Source organism: Dinoponera quadriceps, unplaced genomic scaffold (assembly GCF_001313825.1).
Source record: "Dinoponera quadriceps isolate SergipeBrazil2010 unplaced genomic scaffold, ASM131382v1 scaffold365, whole genome shotgun sequence".
Classification (NCBI taxonomy): domain Eukaryota; kingdom Metazoa; phylum Arthropoda; class Insecta; order Hymenoptera; family Formicidae; genus Dinoponera; species Dinoponera quadriceps.
The window spans coordinates 310,927-326,633 of NW_014554573.1; the positions used below are offsets into that span (position 1 = coordinate 310,927).

At 39.5% G+C, this 15,707-nt stretch overlaps 2 protein-coding genes across 2 annotated transcripts in view; both read left to right on the forward strand.

Annotated features, from left to right (window-relative positions):
- The window catches only part of LOC106752112, a 33,366-nt gene extending 25,123 nt beyond the window's left edge, over positions 1–8,243 (forward strand). The window contains exon 12 of the mRNA XM_014633550.1: positions 8,157–8,243. The gene's annotated coding sequence lies outside the window, so the exon portion shown is untranslated. The remainder of the gene's footprint in view (positions 1–8,156) is intronic.
- LOC106752096 (FERM, RhoGEF and pleckstrin domain-containing protein 1-like) lies at positions 8,150–13,860 on the forward strand (the record flags this gene model as incomplete). The annotated part of the gene is made up of 10 exons (XM_014633510.1): positions 8,150–8,359; positions 8,465–8,554; positions 8,950–9,325; positions 9,424–9,533; positions 9,716–9,856; positions 9,934–10,088; positions 10,801–10,925; positions 11,005–11,165; positions 11,331–11,590; positions 11,707–13,860. Coding segments are annotated over 10 exons (1,704 nt in total), but the record flags the coding sequence as incomplete, so codon positions are not given.
- Positions 13,861–15,707: the final 1,847 nt, after the last annotated feature.

A 15,707-nucleotide genomic window follows, 5' to 3' on the forward strand; every position in this document is an offset into this window, starting at 1 on the left:
GCGCCCCGTACCGCTGTCCAACCCGTGATTTCTCGAAATTCGAAGAAACGCACGAGGTTCGGCTCTGAGGTACGCTCGAACGCCAGAAATTGTGGACCGAGCATATAGGTCGGTATTCATAGTCAGATTTTACATTTGAGATAGTCTTAAGTTCATTTTCAGATGTTCCTTATCTAGTAAAATGAGCCGTACAGTATCTCTGAGGATCATCTTCAGACGATCTTAAATAGAAGATCGTCTTAAGTTCATCTTAAGATGCTTCGTGTGAAATTATCCGTACAGGACCTCAAAATGGACTCAAGGCGATTTTAAATATAAGATCCGATTGTGTATATCGCTTCTAGTCGCTGGAATAATATGGCATAACACGAGAAAGCAGAAATATCTCGTGGAAACACTTCGACGTCAGTGTCTAGCAACTTACGAGGTGTGATAATTCTACGAATACCATTGACTAATATCATTGACATATCGAGTGTGTGCTATATATCGCACGTACATATACACACACCTCTCCTCGTGTTCGCAAAAAAAGAGCGGCTAGAGTAGGCCGCTGAGATTTCGCCTTCTTCCTGTGTTACACTTTGCGAGAGTTTGTGCGAACTGGCGCATTCGCTACATGCGAGCGCCTTCACGCCTCTCGCAACTCCGTTTTCTTTTTTGTGCTGGTTGAACTATTTTCGTTATCCGGCTCCTTCGTCTCTCTCTCTCTCTCTTTCTCTCTTTCTCTATTAGCATGTTGTTTTCTTTTCTTTCATGTATGCACAAAATGTCCACGATGTTCTCACGTTCTCAGTACACTCGCACCGCACTTTTAGATTGCTGCAATTAGATTCTCTCTAGAAGCGTTAACGTTATTTGACGTGTCGGTGAAAGTCCGTAATTTTTCTGAATCAAATACACATATAACTGTCGTGTACAGATTAATGCCGATTGCACATATACGCGGTCAGAGTTGTATCAGCGGAGGAGTCTGTGGACGATATTATGATATAATATCTGACGCCTAGCTGAAAGTCGAGTTAATCAAAAAGCAATTAATTGTGCGAGGAGTTGCGCGTCTTTCTGCGACTTTTCTATTTGCGGCAGGGGTCGCCGATTTCAATTTGACTGATTTGCGTTTCGTATCGACGCGTGTAATATTATCGCCGGGGTATTTAACGCTGGGAAATTTGCATTTATCGAAGCGTGAATTCCGTCAAATGGAGCGAAATTATACAAATTATTCGTTGTCGGTATCGGTGATACGATAATTAAAGGCAACCGTGCCAATTGTCGGAGCGGAACTTTCTGCAGTCGTCGGGCAGTCGAGCGCAGCTCTCGATTGGAGTGCGGAGTCTAAAATGGCACGAAGTTTCTCGGATGTACATTCGAACTTGCATCCGAAGAACTTGCGTACTCTCATTTTCCAGAATTATTTCTCTCTTTCTCTCTCTCTCTCTCTCTCTCTCTCTCAAGTAGTCTCAAGCAACCTCAAGTACGTTACCCCCTTCTTGCGTTAGTCATGTTAGTCTGTGCTATATTTATATAGTCTATTGTTCAATCTCTCCTGCCTCCCTGCCCAGAGCGTGCGTAGAGATGTGAATTTTGCCCACGAGCGTAATGCAGAACGGAATTGCATCAGTCGAACGAAATGATCACGCTTGTTTCCGATGGCACGCACGTCTAGGAAAAACATAGCTTCGTGAAGATCGTGAAAGAGTCGATCGCCGGTGTGTCGGGAGGCTGAAAAAGAGACGCAATCGCCGTCGAAGTGCGATGACTCGTGGACTATTAGCGGCATGTTCGCGCGATAGATACCGGCCACGTGAAAATCGCGAGCGTTCGCCTACTGCCTTACGTCGAGCTGTGATGAAAGATAATCCGGCGGGACGTTAGACGACGAGTAGTTACCGTCTCGCAAGTTTCTCGCGTTTCGTCGCGTTACTTTCCGGCTAACAAACGCGATCGATCAAACTCACATCTCTAGTTGCAGCGTGGTACTGAACGTTCCCGCATCGTATTCACACTCACACACCGCTCTATATAGCAAAAAAATTCAAAAGATGTCCTAGAGATATCTGAACATCTCCAGGAATGTCTTTTGATCATTTGTGCTGTATGAGATCGTATATAAAACGCGAAACAAGCATACATGACACAGCCACGTACGCGCATACACACACACGTACACTGACACATACGTCAATTGATAACTTAGGAACCTTTTGGAACCATTACGTAGCGCCCCTGTCACGAATCACGAACGTATTTTTGCCACCTGTCACGATGTCTCGTCACGTCAACCCCCCGATCTCAATTGTGTCAAGTCCATTCTCTCGATTCACGTTCACACGCTCACTCAAGTGTAATTTTTCATCACAGTATCTTTACAGTGTATGTGTATGGACACCGTAAGAGATTATCCTCGGCTACTCTACGTCCTCTTCTCTTCACCCAATTTATCCGGACTTCACTCCCTTCAATAGTAGGGGAAAATGAGGTTTGACGCTCGAGCGGCGTCAGGGCGGACACGAACAATTCGGATAATCTGCACCGTGATAAAGAAAAAAAATAATTTTCCGGCATACTTCGCCATCTCAGGGAGAAGTTTGCAACTCTCGAGAAATCCAAAAAAAAAGGTACACACGCATCGACGGCATTTCTGTCGCGATGGTGGCGATACACCGAGATTGTTCGGATATTCTCCGACGCGTTTGAAGGGCTGAGACCTCCTTTCCGCTATGAATTCCCCCGACAATTTAGGTTACCATATAGTTCGCTATAACAAATGTTCATGAATTCAGCAATAATGCCTGATGCCTGGGGTGAGCGATAGAAGTTCATAACTGATGGATATTGTCCCGTGTCCCCTCTTCGTTTTTCACCGTGAATTCTAAAGAACCATCTTTCGTGCTTCCCAGCATCGTAACTCGATAGTGGTTCAGGGGATCAATATATAAATATAACCCAAGCGTGACAGCCGCACGACTGTTATATATCGAGTAGTAGTCAATCGCGGAACAACTTGCAGCGGACCCATTTTATAAACAGTTAACCCTCTGTCGTATCTCACGTCGCGCCCTTTCAGGGCGATCCCGTCAGTTTCACGCGGTTTCTCTTAGTAACGAATTGTGGGCGAACCAATATATTCTTGATGGAAACGTAATTCGCGACGGAAACTCACGATCACTTTTTTTTCAAGATATATCAACGCTAATAAGAAGTCATGCGATAGAGGGTTGATAACTCGTGCTCGGTCAGATCTTTTCTGATTGAAGGCATCAATAGACACAACAGTAGTTTATTTTATTTCGTTCAAAATTGGAACGAAAATTCATCGAAGAATCGAGAAAAGCTTAAATGAATTAAACTGATTGATTTAGTTTTTTGAGTGCTCTGAAAAAAAGTGCATTAAAAATATGGTTGCATCGATACCTACCTGTAATCTCAATTCTTCCATAATCAAGGGCGAATTGGGTCGCCAGTATACGAACACTCGAAGAATGGACTGTTTTGGCGACAGATTTTCACTGATTTTCGGAGATATCGTCCGAAGCATATAATCGTAGTTCGTCGAAGTTTGAAAGACCCGTGAAACAAAAAGGGAGGAAGAAGTTAAATTTTGCCTAACAAGTTCTTGACCATTTGTAACGTGTGTGTAGACGAAAATGAACGAGGGACTTCGCATTTTCTTGGCACTGATCGTTTACAAAATCGCGTTAATCCATAGAAGGCCAATTGTACCATCTATTTATGTGAAACAGTGATCAATATTCATATTTTATATCTAGCACTTTGTATCGACCGTTCGTAGAAAGACGGAAATTTTAACAACCACTGTGGAAAAGAAGAAAACTCTTTTGATGCAACTTGATACATTCTATGAATCCTAAATATATTATCAAGTCTCTATCTCTCTCTAATGTGTTCTCTTGTATCGTTCAGATGTACTTCCTAGCGCCACGCAAAAAAAAAAAAGATGAACTCTTTGTTCCTCGTGGCGAGAGAAATCCGGGATTCCATTATAAATCACTCATAAGTTCTTTACTTCCGGGAAGAATAGAAACACGCGTAGCGACATTTTTTAACGAGATATAGTGCCAAATATTTTATAAATGGATTCATTGTCAATGCGGTGTAATCGAGACGACAGAATTCTTTTCGAAAGAATCCTATTGCATGTCGATAATAGATGCACTCAATAATTCTCCAATTTAACGACACGCATCAGTGTGGTAAAGATTTCCACATATTTTTTAATATAAAAACCAAATTTGGCCAGCCGTGATTTTCAAGCGGTATTTACAAATAAGGTACTTATTAACTGCTCTTTTTAACAGAACTTTCTACTCTGATTCGGATATTTGTTGAAAAATATTTGTCAACGTGTCCAAATGGTACTCGGCTGTATAGTTTAAACGAAAAGTAAAAGAAAAGATTGACACTTATACTAAACCATTGTTTTCTACGCTGTCGCAAGTCACAGCTTGAGAATTGCGTTCCTACATTTTTTAATCTGTCAGTGTCAAACGTTCTTACAAGAGAGACTGTCGATTTTAATAATAATGTTTATACAAGAATATTCCATCCCGAGATTGCGAAATGTTACTTCATATCGCGCATGTTGTGTCGCTTTCGTTGAGGATGTTTTTCGTCTTCTAGTTTTCGCTACATCTCGCTGATTGTTTCAATTCGCACTCGAGTATGCCCGACATTGAAGAATTGATCGCGAGAATACGCGAGATAACTTCATCTCAACGTCGGCGCATATGGAAATTTATTTCTTACGGGATCTCGTGCTAATGTGTGTGTGGAATCGAGACACGATGAAAAAAAAAAAGACATTTCTTTTGTGCGCATCCGCGGTTTACGTGTTGAAACGACTTTGAAAAGTCTTCACTTTGTCTCTTCCAATGGCTTGCCCACGTGCAATAAGAGAAGGGTCCTTGAGAAAATCATCGACGTTGATTACGCGTTATATCGTTATCCAACATAAACTTCGAGCTCGCTCATCTTCCGTTTCCGGTCTGCAAAGACGACGTTACTCGCGTGTCAACTGACTTGCTTCGATTTTTGAGCGTTCGAGATATATCGATGTCCGTATACAGAATGCCCCGTCGCTGTCGGCCGCCCTTTCAGCCGTAAGCTCTCCAATAATTCAGAAAAGGAAATAAATAAAAGCGATCTTTTTTTTTTAACGACGATTCGACGAGGGTTCTTTACTCGTAACGTTGTTCGTTTTTATCATGTCGATATCACGGCAGTCGAGTCCGGTCAACTTAAGCTCTTTTACAGAGGTAAAATCAGTACGTTGATTAATTAATTCGTCTAGACGCAAAGTTTTGTTGTACGTTCTTCGGTATTCCGGATGCGACCTTGAAACTTCGAGGAAAATCCTTCAATTATTCTAAGTGACCTCACGGACCTGTCGGAGCTTCGAGATCGTGGACGATCGACGTTCTTCCCGTTCTTTCATCTTTTGCTTCATCTGCGGTCGAAAGGGCGACCGGCTTGTCGGCGGGACACCCCATATACGCACACACGCACACACGCATATGCATGCATATACTTATATGCGTGCGCGTACATGTAGCTGCGTAAAGGAATCATTAGAAAGCTCGATTCAACAACAGTCGGAACGAATGGCGGTGGACAGGATAGTTGTTAGAGCAGGATACACCATATAGCAGTACGTCGAGTGTCCGTCGTGTCGGCGTAACGCTCCCCCGTTTGTAATTTGTGTAACACTTTTTGATCGTTTATCGATATACCGTACTTGTTAACGCTATATATATATATATATATATATAAATAAAAAAAGTATATATATATATGAAAATATATCTGTTTTTACGCGGTGATTCCCCCGTCGAGGCGCGCCGTCGTCGAGTCGCCGATGATCGATTGTGTTCGAAACGGTAATAATCGAGGCACTCTCGTAGCTCTCTCGGTCGGAAGGAGCGTGGGGGAATTACAGCGTTCGAAGGACGAGGAGAGCGGTATTCCAAGCGTAGGGAAAATCTATTGTACATTGATTATTGATACATTAATTATGATAACAATAAATTATATACAAAGTCACATCGGAACTGCGTCAAGTAATTTCGCTGTTTTGGTTTCTCTCGGGGTGGCCGAGACCACCGCTCGTTCGTTTTTCACTATTTTTCTTTTTTTTTTTACCTTCTCTTCTACCCGTTCTCTTCTCCGTTCGACTTTTTTTTTGGTTCTTTTTCGTTCCTCGTCGTCGCTTTTATTTCCCCTTCTCATCGTCCGTCCCCGCGCGCGGTTAAACTGACATTTTAATTTTCGGGACCGACACAAGCGTCGGTCCACGCTGTGTTCTCCCCCGTCGTTTCTTTTCCTGGTTTTACATCTATTGATTTCTGTCGGCATCGAACGACGACGGCATCCTCACGTTTCACACGCGCGATGTGGAAGCCATCCCTCTCTTTTTCCCCCCCCCCCCTTTTTTTTTTTNATCGCAATGCCGGATTCGTCGCTCGACCGGATGAACAATATAATGTGTGAGTAATCCCTTAAAATGCCTATCTTAACTGTGGATATCTTACGATTTTCTTTGTTTATTTTTTATGTCTTATCTCTTCGTCGTTATATCTCATCATTCGTCCGCTGAAGTAGCACAAGCTCTCCCGCTTACGGCCGGGTCCGGGCTCTCCGTCGCATTTGCATCTGGATGGAGCGAATCTGTCGCGCATCTCGTCGCTCTAATCCACGACAGGGTCTCGTGTGATCTTGAAGAGGTTGTAAGGTGAAATAAGCTTGATAAGAATTCGATGAAACTTGCATTACGGTGGCCTTCTTGATGCGTCACTGAAAATACTGAGCCTTACAACTTCCTGAAGGTGCATCGGAACTCCCGCAAAAGAAATTGCGACTGAATTTTCGCGATGAAATCAGCAAAATGCGCGAACATGCGAATGCGCCGTTCGAGCCTGCACTCGTGTCCGAGTGATTTTTATGTCGTTAGCCGATGCAGAGAACGGGCGGAATAGCTTACTTCTAGTTACCACGCTGTATGATATAACACTTATTTTTTTTTTTACATTTCTTATTACGTTGTACGTCTTCGCGGCCGAGTCCGAGGAATCGGAAACTCGCCGCTGGAAACTTGCCGCCGGCCTTTCACGAGTGTCGCCGCGACCTCGTCACGTCGTGCTGTTTACCTCCGCATGAAGCGTAGATTGTTACGTGGATTAAATCGATGTTGATTTCTCACTTGGTTCCTTATCGTCGTTGCTTCTCATCACCTTTTACCGTTTATGATTATTAAGCGCGCTCGCTCAGGCATGAATTCTCGTGGGAATGACACCGCATACGTTTGGCTGTGACCTTTGGTTTACTCATTACTTTACGACGATAAGCTTGGCCTCCGATATATTGTTTTGCAGCCTTCATTTCGCCCCTTGTTTCGTCGCGCTTTTCCGCAAGGGAGGATCAACTCCTCCCGTTCACACATTACCGGATTAGAAGCGATACTTGCACGTTAGCCCGCTCAAGATGTTTTCGAGCCGCGAAACGCGCTTGTGCGCGCCTTTATTTCAGCACAGATGCATTCTGATGTCTTTCTGATATCTACATTTCCCTCACGTTGCCGCTGAAATGCCGTTATAACGCTAATAGTTTGAGAGATTCGTCAGCGATCTGCGACAGATTATATATGTTAAGAGTTTAATATTTACATCGTTGATATATTATAGTCGTTGGCCGGAGAGCAGCGACCCGATGACGTTTGTTATGAAATTTTATGATATCTGTTACCGACATCGTGAGTAATTGTCTCTCCGTGCATGTGAACTTACCGAGTAGAACCGATTTCGTTGTCATAGACAAAACACACACTTATTATAGATACTGTCGATTCACAAGACTTTTATTCGCAAGCCTTTGTCATTTTTGAACCAGTCATCGGCATTCTTTGTTTTCCCGGGCACTGCAGAGACTCAAAGTGGAGTGGAAAGGAAAAAAAGGAGAGAAAATGCACCGTAGCATGCGTGCCTAAGTCAGATCTTACGTTTTTCCTCAGATATCTCATCGACACATACACACACACACCCACTTGTGTCTTCCAGTTTTCTTTTTCACACCTTTCTTTCACGGTATTTAGCGAGACTGCGATTCACGAGTACGGTTGCCTAATTGACATCTACTTGCAGATGTCGAAGCCGAAAAGCAGGAGATATCTAATCAACGGGAGAACAATAATTCTGTGTACGCCGCCGAGAAATCCCCGGATAAGCGAACGAACGGCGGAGTCGAGGTGAACAATGCGGCCGTCGTAAATTCGCCGGATCTCAGCCCGGTGAAGAACACGGTGCGAAACGGAGAAGCGGAGGAGACGGAAGTTAGGAAGACGAAGGTGGGTGGGTGCCCCGTTTGAGACTATTGCTGTAATGGGTTTGTTTCACAGCGATTTTCGCTCATTCTTGCGCACCTCGTCAAAATTGATTACTTTTCTGTCCAGAGATGGCCAACCGACAAGGCCTACTACATAGCCAAAGAGCTGCTCATGACAGAACGAACGTACAAAAAAGACTTGGACGTGATTAACGTGGTAAGTGTGAAAATCTTTTCAAATAAATCTTGAAACAAAAAATGTTATTCTATGATATAAGACATTTTTATTTATTTATTTATATACAGGAATGTCCATTATAAATAAGATGAATGTATATATATATATAATATATATATGTATATATACATATATATATATATATATGCATACACAAATGTACGTACGTAAAAAAAATAAGAAAAAGCTTACAAAATGTAACGACTTCTAATTTATTTTCTTTTGGTATCTGCAGAATATATTACAAAATTATATATTTTTAATACGTAATTTTTTTACTTTAATCTAGTAATATAACTATTCAACTAAAATTCAAAAAATTCAATTTGGAATTGCTGAAAATCGAGTAAAGAAAAAAATTTGGTTGTATACAGTGGTTCCGGGAAGAAGTGTCGAGGGAAGCGGAGTTAGAAGGGGACGCCGTGGTCTCTCTGATCGAGCTGCTCGCCGACGTGCACGGCCCGTGTCTCCAGGAAATGGAAGCGAGACTGGCACGTTGGGAGGGCAATGCCCGTCACAACATCGGCGACTTTTTGTACAATACGCTGCTGAACGTCTTGCCTCTCTACGACCAATACCTGGAGAATCTAATACCGGTACTAGAGAAGATGGAATACTCCACGCGGATGTCGCGACGCTTCGACCAGCTCTGCCGAGACTTCGAGTCGCAGAAGCACTGTTACCTGCCATTAACTTCATTCCTATTGAAACCCCTGCAACGATTATTGCATTACAACAGTATTATCGACAGTGAGTGGGCCGAGTGTTATTGAATATTGGCAGTCGGTTATTGAATATGCAGCGACCACTGGTCAAGTCCTTAACTTTTCCAATCGTTCCTTTTCCAGGATTATTGGATCATTATCCGAAAGATCACACCGACTTCGAGGATTGTCTGGCAGCGAGAGACAGACTCGGCGAGACGTTGCTCGAGGGGTTGACGGTTATCAATCAAGCGGTGAGAGAATTATTGCAATGTTCGCTGTGAAAATTTAACAAATAAATTAAAGAATTGTGTGAGAATAATCGTTGTTAGAATAATTGTTGTTGAAAGAGTACTGGAAAAAAATAGTAGAAATACAAAGATGTATATGTTTCAAATTTAATTCTCTTCTAATTTTTGCTTGCAATCGTTAACAGCAAAATCTGGTACAATTGTGTGAGATGCAAAGAGACATTACTGGTTTCGACAATCTGGTGCAAGAGGGCCGAAGATTTATCAGACAGGGATGCCTGCAGAAGTACAGCCGTAAAGGCTTCCAACAACGTATGTTCTTCTTGGTGAGTTTCCTGAATATTTTCCACCGGTTAACGCGCAGAACAGCAAACTGGATCAATACTGTGCTTTGCTTTCACAGTTCTCAGACGTGTTACTGTATACATTCCGTACTCAACAACCAACGCAATGCTTCCGTGTGCATGGCCAACTTCCATTGAAAGGGATGAAAATTCAGGACGCGGATAACAAGACTGGAACGGATTTTGCATTCATCATCGACGGACAAGGAAATCAGTGAGTGTCGAATTCGATGACTTGTACGGGATGGTTAAACAGAGAATAATGATAGACAGAAGATATGCTGAACGCTCGTTGAAAGGCCATAGCGTTATTAAAGAAGTCAACTCGCTAAACTGATTTTATTGAAGCATGTGCTGATGAAAGTTTTCTCGTCAGTATGTAGCTTTGTCTCGATACGAACACGAACCGATCATTTATATATCTCTTAACGTATCGTGTGAACGTCAACTTTTCAAATACTTATCTGGAAATCAGTGTTAAAATAAATCAATAAGGTTTTTATGAATAACAGTTTACGAAATTCTTGGAATATGTCAAAATTTGTGTTATTGATTCAACGCATTTGTAAAATATTCCAGATATTTTTCTTTTGCTCGAACAATCAATAAATAGCCGTAAAACAAATGTGACCAAATTATGAGAAAAAATAGATTTAAAAGGAAGATTGTATATCATGTTAAATTTACGGTTATTTATTGATTGTTGACATAAAAGGGAAATGTTCGGAATATTTTACAAGTGTGCTGAATCGATCACACAAATGTCATTTTGTAAATATATCTTTTTATTTGAACGTGTAAGAATTCTGCGTTTTCTCGCTTTTGACGTCATAAAATAAAACGACTGCAGTAAGAGTTCAAGAGCCTTAATATCTTAATAAAATAATGTGTTATATTTTTAATGATTAAATTTTGCGCTCTTCCAGATCTCTAACGGTTGCAGCGAGCAACGAAGAAGAGAAAGAGAGGTGGATAGAAGACTTGAACATGGCTATAGCGCAAATTGACGCATCGGACGCGAAGATGCCGTATTTAAGTTTAAAGTCTTGCAGTAAGTGGCTACTGAAAGTGAGAAAATTCGTATCGAGCGAAGATAAGAAATCCAATTAAACGTTTGCCTCTCCTAAAAGTTCTAGGCTCGGCTGACGAGGTGGGAGATGGTGTAGGGCTCGAGGTGGATCGGACTAGTTGCGGAGGTGCGAAGGCCTCGCAACGTAGCAACACCACGGTTCATGTTTGTTGGCATCGTAATACAAGCATTAGTTACAGTGATCAACTGCGTGCGTTTCAAGTATGTCAAACTTAATGATATACTTTCGTCACATAGCGCGAACTATTAGAATAAGGCATACTACAAAATTAAGTCACTTAGTATCTGTTGTCAGAAGAATGACCGGTGGAGATTTTTCGGATATTCGAAAAATTAACTAGCGACATAACATAAACTGTGTTTTAGAACCAGCTTAGTGGATTTCTTTTGCGGAAATTCAAGAACAGCAACGGTTGGCAAAAGCTTTGGGTGGTATTCACCAACTTCTGCCTGTTTTTCTACAAGTCCCATCAAGATGACTTCCCATTGGCTAGTTTGCCATTATTAGGATACACTGTGTCCACCCCGTCAGAAAAAGACGGTATTAATAAGGACTTCGTCTTCAAGCTGCAATTCAAAAGTCATGTGTATTTCTTCCGAGCAGAAAGCGACTACACTTTTGGAAGGTAAGAAACATCATTTGCTTTCAAATTATTTATCTATTAAAAACGATTACTGGTATTGTTGTGTGTATATTTGGTGCGTATAATTAAATAAATATAATAATAAATTACATTTTCAGGTGGATTGAAGTCATCCGAAGTGCAACTCAGCAGAATCATATGCCCGTTAGCATGAATGGAAAAGAAGAATATTAGAATTCGATCTTTTCTTTTTTTTTTGCATACATAATCGTTAAGAATCAAACAATTTATTAGGGTATCATTCTACAAGGAATGACCTTGAGATTATATGTAACGTGAAAGTCTAAATATATTTGGCCTTATACAATTATTAAAATCAAAAATCATAATTGACTTTTTGGCTCTGCCAGAGAATTTCTCAACTTTGCAAGCAGTTAATTCTAGAGCCAACAAAGAGTTATAACAAAGAGAGTAGTATAGGAAATTATTAGAAACAGAAATATGAAACAAAAAATGATATGTACAGATCGTAGGATTTTTGATATGTGATTTTAATGCTTTGATATAAATTTAATAAATGATGTTCAAAACTTTCAAACGAGTAATTAGAATCTCGATATTATGTCACAAATTTATGGAAATATATATATATATATATATATTGAAAAAATTATATATATATAAATATAAAAATATGTACATATATAATATTTACACATATACTTATCGTATTTGTTTAAAGAAGTTTTGTAACGTAGTTTTTTTTTATGTCTACTTTACATTGAGCGATAATTGTGCAAGCAAATCAATTGTGGTTATACAATATTATGCAATATATTTTTGCTCAATATTTCTTTTTGACAGACATTTCTTTTTGCACGACTCACGTACTGTACACGATTGATATATCCTTGTTGTATTATATACAAAAGAGTTATTATTAAATGCGCGATTATTACTCAGCGTAAAACAGATATAACGTAACGTTATAATTGCATTTAATTGCATATATTCACATTAGTAATATATTTTTAAAACACATTCTGTAAACAAAGACACAGTCACAAGAAATTATACAATTAGTATTAATATTGGACCAATTTTTTAACGAAATTTGCTTAACGATTGATACTTTTAATAAGACAATAATTTTAACATTTTCTCTTTTGTACGATTTAATTTGTATTGGTGAAACGCATAACGTGAGAGAGTGATTGTATCGTAAGCTGTAGTCATAAGAGAATGCTTATAACTTTGCCACTTTTAAGTAAATGGTGCCATTACATGACGCAGTGTTCGCTAAGACTTGAAGAAATTCTTTAACAATAAATGGCACAATATACGCTATATCATAGTATGTTATTACTGTCTCCATCGCGCGTTTGTTTAAATAACGAAATTTGTAATCCTATTCATAAACCCGCCTAAGGAGTGAATCAAAGAGATAAATAATTATTAAATTATTAAGTCTGTTTAATTATCAACTCAGACAATGCAAACGTCCGGAGAACGTCGTGATAATGTATCGGTTTACTTGAACGATTTTTTAAAAATGTTAACAAGCACTTAATATAAAAAGAGACGTTTTTTGGACCTCTGTGTTGTTTGGAGAAATTGTTTGCGTAACTTAGATTATACAATTAATATATAACGTCAAAGAGAAAAACTAGTTGTATACATTTTTTCGGTTGCGAATCGGTGCGTACGTAGAGACGGAAAATTGCACGGACACATAGTGGTATAAAGGCGTATCTATATAGAGATTCGTCTAGATTATCGATTGGTCCTCAGAGTGACTTCGGCTTTGGCTCATGAGAGCCTATTAGTGTGACGTACGATGCTTTCTGAACGTTTGAGAAGGCTTGACAGATAGTAACATTGTTATAATATTATGAGAAGCCCGGCGATATAACAACTGGTGACATCGTAAATATGATACACAGTCACACTTCATATTATTTAAATAAAAATTAGACAAACGTAAGTTAAAACATATCTGTTAAAACATATCTCTGCCATATTTTATAATATCTACTATCTCATGGAGTCTTTACGCAACATTGATTTTTTCCTTGTAGGAAATTTTCAATATCGACAAACGACTTCTCAAGTCTCCATCAATTCCAATGTCGAAATAGCCTATCTATTCCAAGTATAGATCTTCTAGCGGTGAACTGACACTGTATATGTTTCCAATATATTCTTCCTAAGTTGTATCCTACGACTAAGATAACGAAATGAATGTAACGTCATTTTATTAATTATGTACTATCGTCACCATATTTTGCCGCAATAAACATCTATGGATATGATTAACAATCTTTTCCTCAATAGTGAATAAAGTAATAATCGAGTAGTTTTTAAAAAATATATCAAAGCGGAAATTATGCTGCTGCTAGCGTGTACTAGTTGTGCACGTAAGCTTTCATGAGAAACCGTAGATTATATTAAAATTTCTTCTCTTTAGAAAAGAGATTACAGGATTGCGTTTTTTAAATTAATTTCGCAGTAATGAGCTTTCATCGCTTAAAGTTACAAAGATATAAAGAGAGATCCAATCGTAGATCGAAAAGATGCGATAAAAAAAATGCCGAGTCTTCATCGAAGAGAGGTTGATCAAAAGCGGCACGTTCATTCGGTATGTTTCTCAGAGAGACGCCCTGTATATTAAAATTTAAGGTTGATCTCGTGAAAGGAAACGTTAGATTTCCGCGTTGATTTGTAACAGGTAGCCTCAGTGGATGATACATCAATGTCAGAAAAAAATCGTAATAACCCACTGCTGTAACCATGTTTATCCATACAGTTTATCCAATCTTATGATCACGGAATATACTATGGGTCGCGTCGTGGTCGCTCGTAAATTGTACGTATGCGTCAAGCGTGAGAAAAAAGCCACCCGTAATGTATGCTAAAACGTTTCTAGTTCGCTTTATGTGCTGGTAATGAACTTAATGAGTTTCGGAATCGTATATTTTTTCGCGATTATCTCATGGTGAATGCAGAAGATTGTTGAGCGCCTTAATAAGCCGTTCACGTGCTCGTGAATAATCGTTGGAACGTGACATACAAGGTGGGCTGAAACAACTCCGATAAAGTGCGTTTTGTTCTTTAGGCGTATTTTGTAAAGAGTACACGACGCACTGTTCTCGAATTAATGAAGGAAACGCCTCTTTCGCACGGCATAAAAACAAGCTTAGATGACTAATTTAGTCCTTATTTCCATATAATAGCTAGTTTTATTTGCACAATCTCTCTCTCTTTTTCTCTCTCTATTGGAATTGTTAAAAAGACATATATCATATACTTTATCGCTCCTAATGTTTCCTGCAGATTGTATGATATGGAGAAACTGAGATTTACGCATGATTATTTATAGTAATAATACAAAAAATAGTGGTAGGAGCAGGTAGGCCAGGCTACTTTTGTAATCTGCATAATTATCATTTATAATAATCAATTTACTCATTGCCATTCATTTTCCACATGAGTATGTACAGTCATTAGAATTAATTTTCTTGCCGGAAGTCGAAGAAACGGCCAGCTAAAGCCTAGATCTCTCTTTGAGATCTTAAGGAAAAAAAAATTGCGTGGAATTCCCGCGGCTATATTCCAGGATGTCAAAGATGGTGAACAATATCCTATAATTATTTCTCCGATATCAGAGAAGACGATCGCATATGATCGACTCGTTCATGAGTAATCGATACCCAATACATTTTGCACTGTCAATGTATGGAATGGTGTAATAGTGCAAATTCATGTTCGCCGAATGTGTGTTTCGTCAATCGCCAGTCACATATTACGTCCTGTGTACAGCGCAGATCCAATCTTTCGGACATTTTTTTTTCTTACAATTTAAGTTCTGAAATTTTTTCTCGCAAGTATACGAATATATTTTTACGCGAGGAAAGATTATCGTTTCTTCATTTTCATTTGATTGATTTTCCACTGATCTTCATTCAGATAAAACAAGAAGATAGACAAGACTTACGGCTGCGCATCTTAAAAATCGTCTTTCGTAGGACGATTATTTATCGTGTCACGATTTCCTTAATCGCGGAAAGAGAGAGAAAGGTCTAAACGCATATAATAATCCAGAGGTTATCGCATATTTTCTTGGCTGATAATTTCCTGAATCAGAAAGAAGAGTACTCGC